Source organism: Gymnoscopelus microlampas (assembly GCF_963454915.1).
Source record: "Gymnoscopelus microlampas genome assembly, chromosome: 5".
NCBI lineage: Eukaryota > Metazoa > Chordata > Actinopteri > Myctophiformes > Myctophidae > Gymnoscopelus > Gymnoscopelus microlampas.
In genome coordinates, this window is record NC_139942.1 from 44,034,835 (window position 1) to 44,051,617 (window position 16,783).

The following is a 16,783-nucleotide window of genomic DNA, read 5'->3' on the forward strand; positions in this document are numbered from 1 at the left end:
TTTTTTAATTGGAAATAATATTATGTTTATGTTAACAAATGGTGCATTGTGATCCAAATACACATTTCTTAATGTAAAGATTCTCAATGTGGCTAAACCAGAGTCTCTGGGGATTCTGTTTAATAGTTTGGATCAGAAACCCTTTCAAATCAACTATCAAACAATAACAGCACGAACAACATTCTTACAAAAACTGTAAGAGAATGTAATGCTACATGTTATTGATTAAAAAAATAAAATAATTATGTCCTACCAATGAAATGGGAAAAGGCTCTGTGAATAACTGTAGTAGTCCCAGGTTTCCAGAAGGTGGCAATCAGCTCTGTGCATAGCCAAAGAGGTTCCAGACCAAGAGACGGCGGTTCTTAAGTTCTTGGCATCACAGTGCAGCCGTGACCCAGAAACACATGTGAAGTGTGTCATGTGTTTCCGGTTCAAATCTGCTGCTGAGCCAATCGGAACAAATCTATGGGGAAATGAGCAGGAAATGGGTTTGCCAACCTGCTGGAAACCTGGGACTACAGTTATGCACAGAGCCTATATGCTATTGTGTCAAAACAAGCAAGTTCTCCCCACGAACTGAACAGACTATTAACAGTGTTTACACGTACAGTAGCCCTTTGTTATTATGTGAATAATGGCCTAATCAGGATAAAGATGGCTCATTTGACCATCACCATCTGAATTAACTGCCCTATTACGAGAGGAAATCATTCCATTTGAAAGGGGTGGTAAACCTTTTATAATCTGTTCAACAGATGGATATGTGTCATGTAAACCAAGTGGTTCTCAAACTTTTTAATTTCAAGGACCACCATAACTTTGAGACTCAACACTCAGTTTCAGACCTGTAAGGGTCTTGGAACCCCCCCCCCCCCCCCCCCAATTTTACTTTGCTGCCTTAGATGCTGAACTTGTAATAAAAAAAATTACATACTGATATTTTCAATGAATATTTTATGAATAATTACACTTACATTTCCCATCACTCTTTAAAATGTTTTTCAGAGTGCATAAAGCAGGCTGCAAGCTTTTTCAGCCTCAAATAGTGAGAGCTCACTAGTATTTTCTTAATTTATTTTTTATCTAGAGGGGAAGTAACCATAATGATCTGGTCAAGGTTAGGCCAACTGATGAAAACATGATTTGTAGACTTGGTGCAGTATGGAGTTAAAAACTAATTAGGCGTGTAGGGCATATTTTCAATTTTACCTAGACGATCATAGTTATTAATATCTCAGTAGCTTGAACCTATATGCTGGAATGACGGTACAGTTTCAGCTGTGGTAAAGTTCATCCTCATTTTTATCCATTCATCCCAATCATTTTATTTAGCGGTCATGTAAATAGTTACGTGGGAATTGTAATTCAAAAACAAGTTATTTGGATCATGTCATCTTCCTCAGGGAGACATTAAGGTGTATCGCTGAGGAGGGGGACAAAAGCCACCCAGCAAGAACAAACTGAATATTGGTTGTTTTTAGCGTCATTTCGGGAACCCTTCATACTGCACCAGTCACTCGATGTGTGGTCATTATTATAGTCTTCCAAATGGGCAGGATTCCTTTACCCTTCACCAATACATAGAACACCTGTTGATGGCCGACATTAATTATTTGGGTGGGTATTGTTATCCAAAGCACCTTACAATACCATGAGTAGATACATTTTTAGCATGGGTGACCTATTGGTGGTAAAGGAACCCTTAACTCTAGAGGAGTGCTCTACTGTGCTATAAATTACTGAGACACTAATTTTAGCACCAGCTAATTCTATTTTGGGGACCATATAATATGCTACCCTCAGCAAGAGTAACACATTTGTAGACAGGAGGGGTGTGGGGGGGGGGGGCATTCAAATATGATGTACGAGTCAGTCTGGCTGCTTAGTTACGAGAGGTTTTGATTCTTATTTCAGTTCAGTTGTTCATGTTGTGAGCTTGTAGCTTGCCTATTTTTGGCGAACAGATTTGGTGTAGAGAAGGGGGAAAAAAGAAAGGGGGTCTAGTATAGACCCCTGCTGGACTCCGGTCAACTGAAGTATGTAGGGGTTAGTGGTATTCAGACATGCACCATGGAGGACAGTGTATTCTGGTTGTCATTACAGCCCAACACTACACCAATGCCTCCCTCTTGTGTAGCATGTGTAGTATTTTAGTGAAATCACCTGGTGTAGTGTTGTAATGGATATCTGAATTATACTCTTGTCCAGCCATGGTACATAGCTAACATCACAGTGTGCTGCTGCTATACTATACAATACATTTTAATAGCTTAATAATATCAAATTGTATTGCTAATTGTGCTCATCATGTTGTGCCACAACTCTTACTGCTTGATAGAAAACGATAACCAAGTCCAAGGTCCAAGGTTATTAATGTCCCAAGAGGGCAATTGGGTTTACAGCAAGAGGTAGTGGTTTAAAACATACAAACAGTACAGGACAACAACAGACATGAAACACCATAGCATAAACAGAAACCTGGGCGCATCTAGTGCAAGTATAGAATAGAAAATAAAAATATAAAGAAAAGGCTACATTCAGAAAAAAGTGCTAGGATATAAAGTGCCCGGCATAAAGTGCTTGTTCTTTCAACATCGTCATCATCAGCAACATATCATCATCATTTACCTGTTACTGGCAGCGTTGACTCCACGAATCGAAGCAGGGACAAAGGAGTGCTTATATCTGTAATATATAACAGATATAAGCAGGTAAGGAGAAGAAGATGAAGCTTAGCATCATACACAGTTACACAGTTAGTTGGACTGTGACTGGTACCTCAAGTTGAGGCACCAGTCACAGTCGTTCATCACAGTAATTTATACTCGTCGCCTTTCAGGTAAACCTCAAGCGGTTACAGACGATACATAAATCACGCATTACATTACAGGATATTATTAGAAACTATCTCAGAGCCTCCTGTCTTTCTGTCTGATCTCAAGGGGGATTCCATTAATAAGTTTAACTGATAGAGGAACAAATGAATGCCTGTATCTATTGTGCTTACACAGAGGGACCCTGTACCTTCTACCAGAGTTCAACACCACATAGAGCATTGGTTCTCAAAGTGGGGTCCGAGGACCCCCAGGGGTACTTAAGGGGGTTCCAGGGGGTCCCCAGCTAAATGATGGACAGGGACCAAATGGACCCTTATGGGTCTGTAACTCTGAGTGTACAAATTTGTACACTCTCAGAGTTAAATTAACATTGATTTTACAATATAAATTGGGGTCCCAGAGACATACATGCCATTAAATGGGGGTCCGTAGCCCTAATGCATGTCACACTGGGGGTCCTTGAAATTAAAATGGTTGAAAATCACTGCTAGAGAGCCGTACAAATCTACTATTATGAGGGTCCCGGGCATATCTTTTCAAATGGGGTTCCGCGGGCTAATAAGTGTCTATTTGGGGGTCCTTGGCACGAAAAAGTTTGAGAACCACTGACTGAGTTCAGAGTACACATGGGAGGGGTCACACAAAATCGTGTTGGCCTGCTGAGCGGTGGACTGTTGTTGAAAGGTGTGTTGCGGGTCGGGGTTTCCAATTATCGTACCTGCCAAAGATATTAAAAGGTACCTTCTTCTGAGTAGCATTCTGCTGATTGAAAACAGGCCAACTCCACATCACTTGAGTTCATTCATCCCCATCCTCACCTGAGGCCTGACTCCTGGACTACTTACAGTTTAAAGTCCAGCCAGAAGGTGGCAGTATAGGTACATTAATAAAAACGATGCGCTATTATCATTGTGTCTTCTGGTAGGAGTTACAGTTACAGAATAATACCTATGCATTTGTTGTGAACATTTACTGTGCATAGCTCAAACCTTATCAAAATGCAATACAGTGAAAAAGGTCTCAACCATGACAAATAAAACCCCAACAATAAGACCATATCAAACTCCAGTAACCATCACTACAACAATAGTTTTCATAACATTTAAAGATATTAATCTACCTTGTTCCCCTTCCAGCTGGGTGCTAACACCTTAAAGACCATGGCGTGGCATTTTATTTGGCAACATAACTGAAACGACACATTGCAAGTGTTAAGCCCAGATTCCATACATATTTCATGTCGGTATATTGTTTGGAAAGATCAAACGCCACTCACAGTCAGTCACTGAAGAGCTTTCTGGTCCGCCCTTATGGGTGTCCGTCCAGTGGCTTGGCCCGTCTGTCCCAACAAGGTGCATGCATATTTAACTCAAAGTTGAGCATTGTTCGACCGGGCTGCAATGTTTGTTTCCTCTCAATGAAGCGACCTAGTGTCTCTGCTATGTAGCCCAAACGGTAACGTGGCACTGGTTCGACCTCCCATTAGTTCGACCTCCCATTAGTTCGACCTCCCAATAGTTCGACCTCCCATTAGTTCGACCTCCCATTAGTTCGACCTCAGACCGGGTCGTACTATAGAGACGTCCTACAAGTCACAATAATCCGACATCTCTTTAGTTCGACCCATCAAACTTTCAGACTAAAGGGAGGTCCTGCTGGTTCAACCTCCCGTTATTTCAACCACTGTCTGTATTCTGAATAAGGGGGAAAACTTATTAAACTTATTATTATCATTATCTTCATTAGTATTAGTATTAGTATTATTATTAGTATTATTAGTAGTAGTATTAGTAGTATTATTATAACCATGTTAATTGCCCGCAGTACTCAACGCAAATCTTGCGGTATTTAAATACCCGCGGTCGGGAATAGGTGGTCAAAATAAAACCTATGGCCCCGCAAAATCTTGCATCCTACCACAATAAACCAGATATAGAGCTTATACTTCTAGCAAGATATGAATATGTCTACATGCAGGGGAGAACGTAATTTCCTACTGTGCTGCTGCGGAGTTACAACGCAAGCGGTCGGTCTCTCTCTCTCTCGCTCTCGCTCTCGCTCTCGCTCTCGCTCTCGCTCTCGCTCTCGCTCTCTCTCCTCTGTCTCTCGCTCTGTGTCTCTGTGTCTCTGTGTCTCTCTCTCTCTCTCTCTCTCTCTCTCTCTCTCTCTCTCTCTCTCTCTCTCTCTCTCTCTCTCTCTCTCTCTCTCTCTCTCTCTCTCTCTCTGCACGTGTGTGCAGCTCGTCACTGTCACAATATAATATAATATACCTTTATAAGCGGTGTTAGTTACAACACAAGTTACAACGCAAGCGGTCTCTCTCTCTCTCTCTCTCTCTCTCTCTCTCTCTCTCTCTCTCTCTCTCTCTCTCTCTGCACGTGCGTGCAGCTCGTCACGGTGTCACAATATAATATAATATACCTTTATAAGCGGTGTTAGTTACAACACAAGTTACAACGCAAGCGGTCTCTCTCTCTCTCTCTCTCTCTCTCTCTCTCTCTCTCTCTCTCTCTCTCTCTCTCTCTCTCTCTCTCTCTCTCTCTAATATTCCTTCATAGTATATGTCCCGTCGCAATAGAAACACTTTCCCTATATCTGTGAGAAACTCCTCCTCAGAAATAAATAGACCCTCTCTCTCGAATGGGAGATCCGTGGGCTCCACATGACCTATATTATTATTATCATTATTATTACTATTACTATCATTATGCTATCATAGTTTGCGCATTCACATACAAAAGAAGAGTATGCTCACAGTGTTTCAGCTACTGTAGGCATAGGCCTATCCATTGCACCAACAATGCAATCTAATGATGCTGTTGATACCCAAATGACAGCTGTGACTGACGGCTGTCATTTGGGTATAAAGCCCACCATACCGCTGGAACTACTTTTGACCTGGAGGTGTTATTTGCGGTGGCACAGCGACCCGACCGTCAGAACACTATAATGATGGGCCACATGTGGCCCATCAGAACTATCAATAATATCAATTTTTACATGATCTGCTTGTATTCAGTTCAGATGTTTTCAGAGGATGTTTACATGATTGGAGTATTTAGTCATTTGTAGTTCATTTGCGCTACTTTTCTAAGTAGTAAAATGCTCTGGTTTTTCAGGTGTTAAAAAAAGTACTCAAGCGTTTAACTTTACCAATATTTACCAGTACCAATACTGCAATGTAGAAATACTCTCAAAAAGTACATAAGTATTGGTATCAAAATGTACTTAAAATACCAAAAGTTAAAGTGCTTGTTATGCAGAAGGTCCCATTTCACAAGTTTTCAAATGTATTAAATGTATAAAAATCATTTAAAGATAGCAAATCTACAAGCTCACAACACGAACACGAAGGATTAATATTAATAATATTATAATTATCATTATCGTATTGTCCTTGTCTGTCAGTGTACAGTTGGTGCAATGGATATATATATATATATATATATATATATATATATATATATATATATATATATATATATAGCCTAATCATAATAATAATAATATATAGCTATAATAACTCGTAGATATAAAACATTTAAAATCGATAAAATACATCTAGTCTTGATCTAAGGACTAAGGCTATAGCAAAGATGAATCTGACACATGCATAGTTTCAGTGTTAAAACGGTTAAAATCATTGCTGTCTGTGGTTCTATATGGGCTGTACAAATCATTTTGATAAATAATAGCTTGCAGCAGCGTAGCCTATTAAAGAAAAATAACTAGCCTATAAACTTCATTTAGTTCAAAACTTTGAATTATTAACTAAAAACTGAACCAGTTCATTTTAAAGTTTGTGACTGGGTTGGGGAATAAAATAAAATAGGCCTATTTATAAAAATAACATTTTATTTTTTATTGTCATCACGAATCAGCGTCAGCGTCTGGCGACCTGTTTCCCAACCTGTTTCCCGTGTTTATACTTTACGCGCGGGGCGCACAAGCTCTGAACAGTCAGACATGCAGGTTGTCTAGTTACAGCATGGCTCAGAAACTAATATTAGTGACATTCTGGAGCTGGACACCTTGGACACATGCTCTGAATTCCTCACCATCACTCCAGAGCGCAAGATAGTTTAATAGCATTAACTGTATTGTGTGTTCTGATGGACCACATGTGGCCCATCATTATAGTGTTCTGACGGTCGGGTCGCTGTGCCACCGCAAATAACACCTCCAGGTCAAAAGTAGTTCCAGCGGTATGGTGGGCTTTATACCCAAATGACAGCCGTCAGTCACAGCTGTCATTTGGGTATCAACAGCATCATTAGATAATAGGCGAGTGTTACAGTTGGTGCAATGGATAGGCCTATGCCTACAGTAGCTGAAACACTGTGAGCATACTCTTCTTTTGTATGTGAATGCGCAAACTATGATAGCATAATGATAGTAATAGTAATAATAATGATAATAATAATATAGGTCATGTGATCACGGATCTCCCATTCGAGAGAGAGGGTCTATTTATTTCTGAGGAGGAGTTTCTCACAGATATAGGGAAAGTGTTTCTATTGCGACGGGACATATACTATGAAGGAATATTATATTCATTTGTGACACCATGACGAGAGATCAGAGAGAGAGAGAGAGAGAGAGAGAGAGAGAGAGAGAGAGAGAGAGAGAGAGAGAGAGAGAGAGAGAGAGAGACCGCTTGCGTTGTAACTTGTTGTAACTAACATCGCTTATAAAGGTATATTATATTATATTGTGACACCGTGACGAGCTGCACACACGTGCGAGAGAGAGAGAGAGAGAGAGAGAGAGAGAGAGAGAGAGAGAGAGAGAGAGAGAGAGAGAGAGAGAGAGAGAGAGAGAGAGAGAGAGACACACAGAGAGAGAGACAGAGCGAGAGACAAGAGGAGAGAGAGCGAGAGAGAGAGAGAGAGAGAGAGAGAGAGAGAGAGACCGACCGCTTGCGTTGTAACTCCGCAGCAGCACAGTAGGAACGTTCTCCCCTGCATGTAGACATATTCATATCTTGCTAGAAGTATAAGCTCTATATCTGGTTTATTGTGGTAGGATGCAAGATTTTGCGGGGCCATAGGTTTTATTTTGACCACCTATTCCCGACCGCGGGTATTTAAATACCGCAAGATTTGCGTTGAGTACTGCGGGCAATTAACATGGTTATAATAATACTACTACTAATAATACTAATACTAATACTAATGAAGATAATGATAATAATAAGTTTAATAAGTTTTCCCCCTTATTCAGAATACAGACAGTGGTTGAAATAACGGGAGGTTGAACCAGCAGGACCTCCCTTTAGTCTGAAAGTTTGATGGGTCGAACTAAAGAGATGTCGGATTATTGTGACTTGTAGGACGTCTCTATAGTACGACCCGGTCTGAGGTCGAACTAATGGGAGGTCGAACTAATGGGAGGTCGAACTATTGGTAGGTCGAACTAATGGGAGGTCGAACTAATGGGAGGTCGAACTAATGGTAGGTCGAACTAATGGGCAGTCCCCGCCCAAACGCTGGCTTCAGCATAGCAACACAGGTGAAATCTATGCTATCAATCACAGTAAAAGTCTTTCATATAAACAAACGGAGGGTCCGTTACACCTACTATTTAAAGATGTTGGTATTTTCAAGGTAATGCATATGAACACTTAAAAAAGCCCTCTTGCCCCCGTTTTATAATGTATTAAAGATTTATTTTAAATTGAACGGTTTAATCCACGTTTTACACCAGTAGTAACAATTAGTAATAATTTAAATATTGAGGCGAAACTCAATTATAAGGACAAATCCCATAGGGGCCTGGGCCCAAAAGGTTATTTTTTGTGGCTTATTATTAACTGTCAACTGTTTGCAGTGCATTGTAACTTTGGTAATGGTAATAACCTCTAACCTTGCGGCACCACCAAGCCCCCAGAACCGCGGAGAATGGTTGAAGCCTCAGAAGCCTGATGGATACATCTGGTATTGCAGGACTTTCACATGTGGGACGCTACTGCGCATGTTTCCACCGTCTGAAATGCTAGTGCGCCTGCTCTATTGACTCCACAATTGGAGGCGGAGCCAGTCCAGTACGTAGAGGAGGTACTTCCAGCCAGGTGCCGTGCTTTATGCGCTTGTGAACAACTTTCATTGAAATTAATAAGTGGGAGTGGGGCCGTCCGTTCTCTAGATATATTTGACAACTCTATGGTCATCAGGCTTTCCACACACAAACTTTGGGGACATACAAGACTTCTCTGCTGTCACCTTGTTTTTGCATGAGAAGACGACATAGTGACAGTAATGATGACGAGTAGATGGAAGAAGAACAGAGGACTTCTTGCATCCATCCATCCCATTTGAAACGCGGCCTTGGATGGATCTATATGGGGTCTATATTGTAGTAATTACGGTAGATCACTCCGCCACGCGGAAGAAAAGGTTCCGGCAGGAAACAAACCCTATGAAACAAAACACGGATGCATTATTTGTTGTCGTTTTTATGCTCCCTGCAATCTATTGCAAATTATGACTAAAATAGCCTAGTTTACCCCCAGAATAGGAATCATCAAAGTAAAAAAAAAAGAAATGGCCACGTGCATTCCCTTTCAGACGCAATTAAGCTCCATTATGGAGGTTATGGTGAAAACAGCTGTGGCTGAAATCTCCAAACTAGTCGATGACAAATGCGCATATTTACATCTGGAGATCTCTAGGAAACATCTGGAGATCTCTAGGAAACAGACCGAGAACGACATGCTGAGGAAGAAACTGTTAATGATGCAGAAGGTGAATAACACGCAGATGCATCGTGGACTGGGTAAGTGGCCAGTGCTTCATTAACACAGCCAGTCGAGAATAGTGGCTATAAATACAGCTCTTTAATTTGAGTGTAACATGGTATTTGCATAATATACCAATCATTTACATAACAAAAAAGTGTCATGATAAAAGCTAAAGGCAAGACCTATGAGGTGTACATAATGATGATGGTGTGAGATACTCATGATTTGTGTGCATGGGGATCTCATCTTAAACAAGCTCAGTGCTTAATGAGTCTTCCAGTTTAGTAGACCTTGTATTGTGAATTTGTACTTCCATGTACTGTTGTTCTCATGTCTCACTAAATAAAGTACATCAATCAATCAATCAATCAGATACTCAAAGTATTTGGATTGTTTGCCACACACACACACACACACACACACACACACACACACACACACACACACACACATACAATTTTGGATTGTAACTTATAGTTTAGTGTGACTCTCCTGAATTGCTTTGCTCTGAATCAATACTTTGTTTTCTTCCCAGAGGACTACATAGAAAGAGATGCTGATGTGGGGACCAGTTGTCCAGAGCCTACTGGAGATTTAAAGGTATTTAATGTTTTTAAAGGTATTTTACATTTTCTTGATCATGGAGCATAGAGCATACATTATAATGTTGAACCTCGTCCTTCTCTGTGTAGTTGAGTGAGATTGAAGATCCCACCGCACAGTTCACAATTAAGGAGGAGAGTCCAGATGAGGCACTGTGGACCAGTAGTCCTGTAGAGCCAGTAGGTGAGTTCGAACTGGTGCAAAATACAGATGTACAGATATCATTGTTTTCCTTCCCGATACCGATTACGATACCTATGTGTAATAAAATAAAATCTAAGTCATTGGTTCTCAAAGTGTGGTCCAGGGACTCTCAGGGTTCCTTGAAGGGGTTCCAAATGGACCCTTACAGGTCTGTAACTCTTTGAGTGTGTACAGATGGAACCAAATGGACCCGTAGGGAGGTCCACGTGTCCATTTGGTTCCATTTGTACACTCTCAGAGTTGTGGGGGTCCTTGAAATTAAAAGGTTTGAGAACCACTGATCTAGGAATAAATAAAAATGCCATTAATAATTGTTAAAGTGCAGCTACAAGTTAGTAAAATAATAATGTAAATAGTACAGTAAGAGGATAAAACACCATTCAGAATACAAAATAATTCATTACTGTAAATGTCATAAATTACGTGGTATCGGATTGGCATAGACTGGCATACTTTTCCTATACTGGTATGGGAACAACTCTAGTGCAAAACAATTCAAACTGTAGTAATAGCGCTGTCACGATTATGACATTTTACAAAAATAAATTACATTTCTGGTTGGCTTTTAGGCGTTGATGTTACACAAATACCTAAATATACAAAGAAATTACTGGCATATTTAATAATGTTATACTTTATTTATAAAATAATAATCGTGGAAAATAGACGATCTACAAGCTCACAATGCGTCGCAACGTGGTTTTATACGTTGCGTTGTGAGCTTATACTCCGGCTATTCCCCTACTTTTTGAAATTGTTTGAAACTGAATGAACATTTTTCAGCATGGAAACGATTATGACGATTATGCAAAAAAAAAAGGGATTATTTCTAATAATTGCAAATTTGACGATTATGTAATAATTGTGACGGGCCTAGCAGTCAAAGCTAGCCTGGTAAACCCTCCCTCCGGAAATCTCATTTCCATTCGATCTCAGGAAGGAGTCTGGCATGAACGCCCATTCTGCAATATTGGGGAGTTTCCAGCGAAATCAGGACCTAACCGCGCCTATCAGCGTCGTCGCTCATCGTTCTGTGATTGACAGCTTACGTTGGCCAATCAGGTGGCGAGTTCGAGTGAGCCCGAATGAAGCCGAGTGCAGCCTGAGAGCCGCCGACAAAAGACGAACGGCAGCCATTGTTATTTGTGCGAGTGCCTTCACTTCTTACTTTCGGTTTTAAAACGCTCTCAAACTTCTTTTTTGAGGCACGGAATTTACTATTAACATATCGTTTGGATAGAATTTAGTTGTTTAACTTCATATATGTGGTCAATTAATCATGACAGAGCCTATTTAAAAATATAAATTTAGAGAACCGGCAGGGGCGGGGAGTGACACGCATGTATCCCAATAAGGCAACCTATTTTCGGCATGGCCGTCCCAAAAGTCCCGTTGCGTCACATAGTCTGGAGCTCGTCAACATGAACTGCTGATTGGCTGAAGGGGAAAACGATCATTGGTTGAAGGGGTTGTCAGTCAACGGTATTACTCCCGCCCAACTCCAGCCCACAGCCAATATTGCAGAATGAGCAATCATGCCAGACTCCTTCCTGAGATCGAATGGAAATGAGATTTCCGGAGGGAGGGTTTACCAGGCTAAGTCAAAGCCACACAAAGTGACATTAATGTGTTATGTGTTTTCCAGGTAATGGCGTACAATACAACAGCACTTCTACTGAGAGACATTGTTTGGAAAAGGACCGTCATTTGAGCCACATGGAGGTGTCCAATCGGGCGACTCCAAATAAATTTCACGATTCACATAATTCCGCCCTACATCGAGATCGGCCTACTAGTGCACTCCAGTTCACGGTCAAAACAGAAAAGCAGGAGGAGGATCCGTTGGGATTCAATCGAAACCGGTGTCAACAAGGTGCCGGGAAGCAGAATCAGCTTCCCGCCGTGTTCGCCGTAGAGGAAAGAGACAATCAGCTTTGGTCATCCATTATCGAAGGGAATGACATCGATGCAGGGTTTCCAGATTTTTCCAGCATAGTGGAGGAGTATTCCAAAGGGTTCACTGACCATTCATATACACAGAATGTCGGTGCCACTAACAAGTCAAACGGTGGCCCTCAAGCCTCAGTGGAAACGGCGTGTAATGGAAGCTACAACGCAGAATATGACAAGGATAATCCACAGCCACAGCCGTCCTCATTTTTGCCCAGACCCCAGGCTACCTATTCCGAGCAAGACGGCCAGAGCGAGCAGCTGTTTTCCCAGAGGAATATCAACTCAGGGCAGCCGAGTGAAAACTCAGAGAGGGATTATACCGCTATCACAGACCGACCGCTCGATAGTCAGCCGCACAGCACCTTCAGGTCGGGCAACCTCCACCTCCCGCACAGAATGAGCTCGGGGCCGTCGAGGGGATACATGTGCACACACTGCGGGAAGGCCTTTAATCGCCTGCACCACCTGAAGCTCCACCAGCAGAGTCACAAGCGGAAGAGGGCGTTCGTGTGCACCATCTGTGGCAAGAGCTTCCAGTGTTCCTCCCACCTGCGCATACACTACCGGACACACACGGGCGAGAAGCCCTACTGCTGCGGCCAGTGCGGGAAGAGGTTCTCGCAGCAGAGCAGCCTGGGGGTCCACCTGCGCACCCACAGCGGGGAGAGGCCCTACAGCTGCGGCCAGTGCGGGAAGAGCTTCATCCTTTTGCACCACCTGAAAAGGCACAGGGTCATTCACACGTACAGCTGAGATTGGTCCAAGGTGATACATGGTCACAGATGCACAATGGTACGTCAGGTAGCAGCATTTTACAGACAGTGAACCTATTGTACTCCAGTTGAGCGAGCTCAGGCTGGTGTCTAATGGCCCCAGTGTAGGGCTGGGCAATATAATATCTATATTGTGATATGAGACTATACTAGATATAGTCTGGGATTTGGGATATCGTAATATCATGATATGGCATAGCTATAGTCTTTTACTGGTTTTAATGACTTGAGCCTTTTTTTAAACTTTAAAACATTGTCAAAAATGGTTGAAAATAGCAGATATACAAGCTCACAATGGTTCACGATGTGACCCATTGTGAGCTTGTAGATCTGCTATTATCGCAATTTTTGAACATATTTGAAAAACTAAAAACAAAATTGATATTGTCAAATTTCAATATTGTCACAATATCAAGGCATTTGTTCAAGAACAATTGTGAATTTTGATCTTGTCCATATTACCCAGCTCTACCCCAATGTCACCTTAAGAAAGCAATGATATTTCTTCTTGTTTTATTGTTGTGAGAAATGACAGTTTGTAAAAGTGCTCACAAACATTTGTGTTGAGAGGCTGTGCAGTGTGCTCAATGCAAAGCCTTTATAACAAGTTGTTCGCTCCTTTTGTAGAATAGCAAGTGTTATTATTTATCTTAATGGCAAAAGATAGCAGCCAAAAACTATATTTAATATAATTTCCCTGATCAGAAACGGTTCAGTTAGTATTTGTGAGAAAGTACAGGTTATTTTCCAGATCCATCAAAGCAATTACCTAGTCTGCCAAGAGGCAAACTTGAACATTTCCATTCACAATGCAGATTATTTTATGAAGTCACAAGTATTTGAGTAAATATTTTGAACCAGGTGGCAATGAATAAGGATCACTGGGACGATAACCAGAAGGGACTGTAGGTAATTCCGCTAATCTTGGCCAGTCTATTCTTGTGAAAAAGGCTCTCCCAAGTTTAATAAAAGGAGCTGACGTGTTTATGCCATCTACATAACACCTCCTAAGGGTGCGGTCACACCAAACTTTAATTCTGCCTATGCGGGTGGATTCTGCTCATGCTTTTCAATGGGAACGGAGCGTTTTTATGTTCCTGAAATCATCGAATGGCAACAAACTGCTCCTTTCCCATTGAAAAGCATTGGCAGAATCCGCCTGTATAGGCAGAATCAAAGTTCAGTGTGACTGCACCCTGAAGCAGCTCTGATAGTTAGTGGGAATTCATTGGACAGCAACCAGAGGGATATGGGGATGATGAGGATTTTGTCTTTGTAATCATTACAAAGTTATAGCATTACAATGTAATGCATTTTATACATGCTCAGCGTGGTCATCGGACTTGCTGTCGCTGTTTTTGCAGATGGCATGAACAGATATGTTCTCCTTTTTCTGGACATGGGAGACTTTTTGTTAAAATAAAGTGTCAAGGCCTGAATGTGAAATCTGTTCATGAATCGGCTGTCCCAGTCTCTTTAATATTTCTTATTGGAACCACTCGTTAAAATGAGTTGCTGGATCTGATTACTCGAGCAACCAGACAGAAGATGGGATCACATAAAAAAGAACGTTTTATATATCATCTCACTTACTTGAATAGCACATTTCAATTTCAGTGTCAAAACCAAGTGTTAAGTATCTGCCTGTAGGCATTTGTCCATGGGGAAAGTTGTATTACTTTTGGCTAATCTATACTTTGTAACATATATTTCCAACTGGGAAAATAGTGTCTGTTGAAAGTTAACAGTTGAAAATGCATCAAAGGCTGTCAAGCAGCACAAAGGTCTGTGAGACCGAAAAACGAGAGATCCTTCAGCACCAGAGGGCAGTATAACTCATCACATCCTTGTGTGGATGTACTGCCAGAGCAGGACAATCACATTTTCATGTTCCCCTTTAAAGTAAATTCATGTGTACTGTATCAACTGTCCTTGATACCTCAACAGGTGGATTGACTTTTCAAAGCGGCTGTACCCCGAGAAGCCTCACAAAAAAGCTTACATGGAAAAGTATGAACATTGAACAATAGCAACAATTGGCGTATACCATGCATGTTACAGACTTATTAAACTTTGACCTGCTCTTACATGTCATATATGCCCAAGGAAGATCACAATGTGTGGACTTCAATTATTTTTGTTGTAAATTAGGCATTTGGGGATGTGTGTGGAAACGTTGGAGATGACCTGTTATTTTCTAACAGAACAATATACAGAAAACCTTATAGTTTCAGTAATGTCATGTATGCTCACAACTTCTGTTGCATGTCCCTGACTTTTCACCCTGTTGTCCAATAAAGTTGAAATTCGAAAACAATTTCAGATGGTGAAGAGTGGCTATTATTTGCAACATTCAAGTCATAGTTTGATAGTTTGGTCACAAAAATAAGGGATACATTACCATTTCAAATGGTACCTTTGTCCTGCTTTTTAAATTCCTCATATCCTCGAGCAGGTAGTGCTTTCCAATCTGTTAGTGATTTAAAAGCCATATACAAAGATCAAGCATTATGACCATTATGAAATTGTCATCCCTGCATCACAGGTAGTAAAGTGTAACTATAAATCTAACTATAAACAATGTCTGCCTGGAACATTGTGTTCTGCTGGAAAGCACTGGAGTTACTTCCTTAATGTCATCATAGAGACTGTCTCCACTCACATCTAAATACATGAAACAGCCCTATTGTTTGACCGTAGCTAATTATATTTAGTCGTTACCTGTGTACCTACAGATTGTAGTGTTTACTCAGGGAATGTGAAAATAATAGAAGGAATTTGTTGCATGGATTGAAAGTGGCAGTTTTCCGGTACGCTCGCAGTTCCAGGCTTCAAGTGCAGGAACATATCCTAATAAATTGGATACTTTGGGATGTCTGGATTACTGAGGCTGTAGGATGGTAATTATGTAAAGTGAAGGGGAAGTGACGACCTAATGCGGTATTAATTGCAAGAAAGACAAAAGGCCGGTATGTCTGCATATCCTGGATATTCTTAAATACTGTTGCCAGAAGTTGTTTTGACATCGTTAAGAAATATGATTTCTGCATACAATGCTGTTTTAGATATTCTTAATTTATGTCCACAGTATTTTAGCTGTGTGGACTCTGTGTGGATCTGAGCACATGCTCACAAAGTTCCCATGACCTTGTATGGATGGAAACAGCAGAGCCTCAACAACGTCACGGAAAATGGTGCTTAGGAGGAGGGGCAACGTGGGATATTTGGGTTTAGAAACTGAGAAGAAGTCTTGGGGAGAACCTAGCGGTTTGTGAGGGAGTACAGATAACAGACAGCTGAGATAGCATGAAAATGCTCATTTGAAAGACAAACTAACAACAAAATGTCAAACATTCTCAGTGACAAATTGTCTTTTTGTGTGAGAAAAGTACTGTAAGCACCTTTTACATTTCAGGCATCAAAGGGATGCCTTTTCTCTTGCTACACAGATGGCAGTGCACTTAAATAGGACACAGCTAGTGGCCATCCATGTACAAGATCATCTTTACAGGGTCCCCACGGTCATGAAATTACTGGAAATATTTTGAAAAAAAAATAAAAAAAATCCAGTACTGGAAAAGGTTTGGAATTGATCAAAGGTCCTGGAATTTATCAAGGGTCCTGGAAAAATATTTGGCTATGCATTGTTTTTGGCTATTGATTTTGTTACT

General features: G+C 41.0%; 1 protein-coding gene across 1 annotated transcript; it reads left to right on the forward strand.

The window, feature by feature from the left end:
- The first annotated feature begins 9,269 nt into the window (after window positions 1-9,269).
- Window positions 9,270-15,404, forward strand: LOC311045342 (uncharacterized protein). The gene is made up of 4 exons (XM_084057186.1): window positions 9,270-9,614; window positions 10,115-10,179; window positions 10,272-10,365; window positions 12,032-15,404. The coding sequence occupies exons 1-4, from the start codon at window positions 9,383-9,385 to the stop codon at window positions 13,090-13,092; spliced, it is 1,452 nt and encodes a 483-aa protein (XP_083913312.1). The 5' UTR covers window positions 9,270-9,382; the 3' UTR covers window positions 13,093-15,404.
- Window positions 15,405-16,783: the final 1,379 nt, after the last annotated feature.

Coding starts and splice junctions, on each gene's coding strand:
- LOC311045342 (XM_084057186.1), top strand. CDS start 9,383: ATGGCCACGTGCATTCCCTTTCAGACGCAATTAAGCTCCATTATGGAG. Junction 10,180..10,271: donor AGCCTACTGGAGATTTAAAG/GTATTTAATGTT, acceptor TTCTCTGTGTAG/TTGAGTGAGATTGAAGATCC. Junction 10,366..12,031: donor TAGTCCTGTAGAGCCAGTAG/GTGAGTTCGAAC, acceptor TGTGTTTTCCAG/GTAATGGCGTACAATACAAC.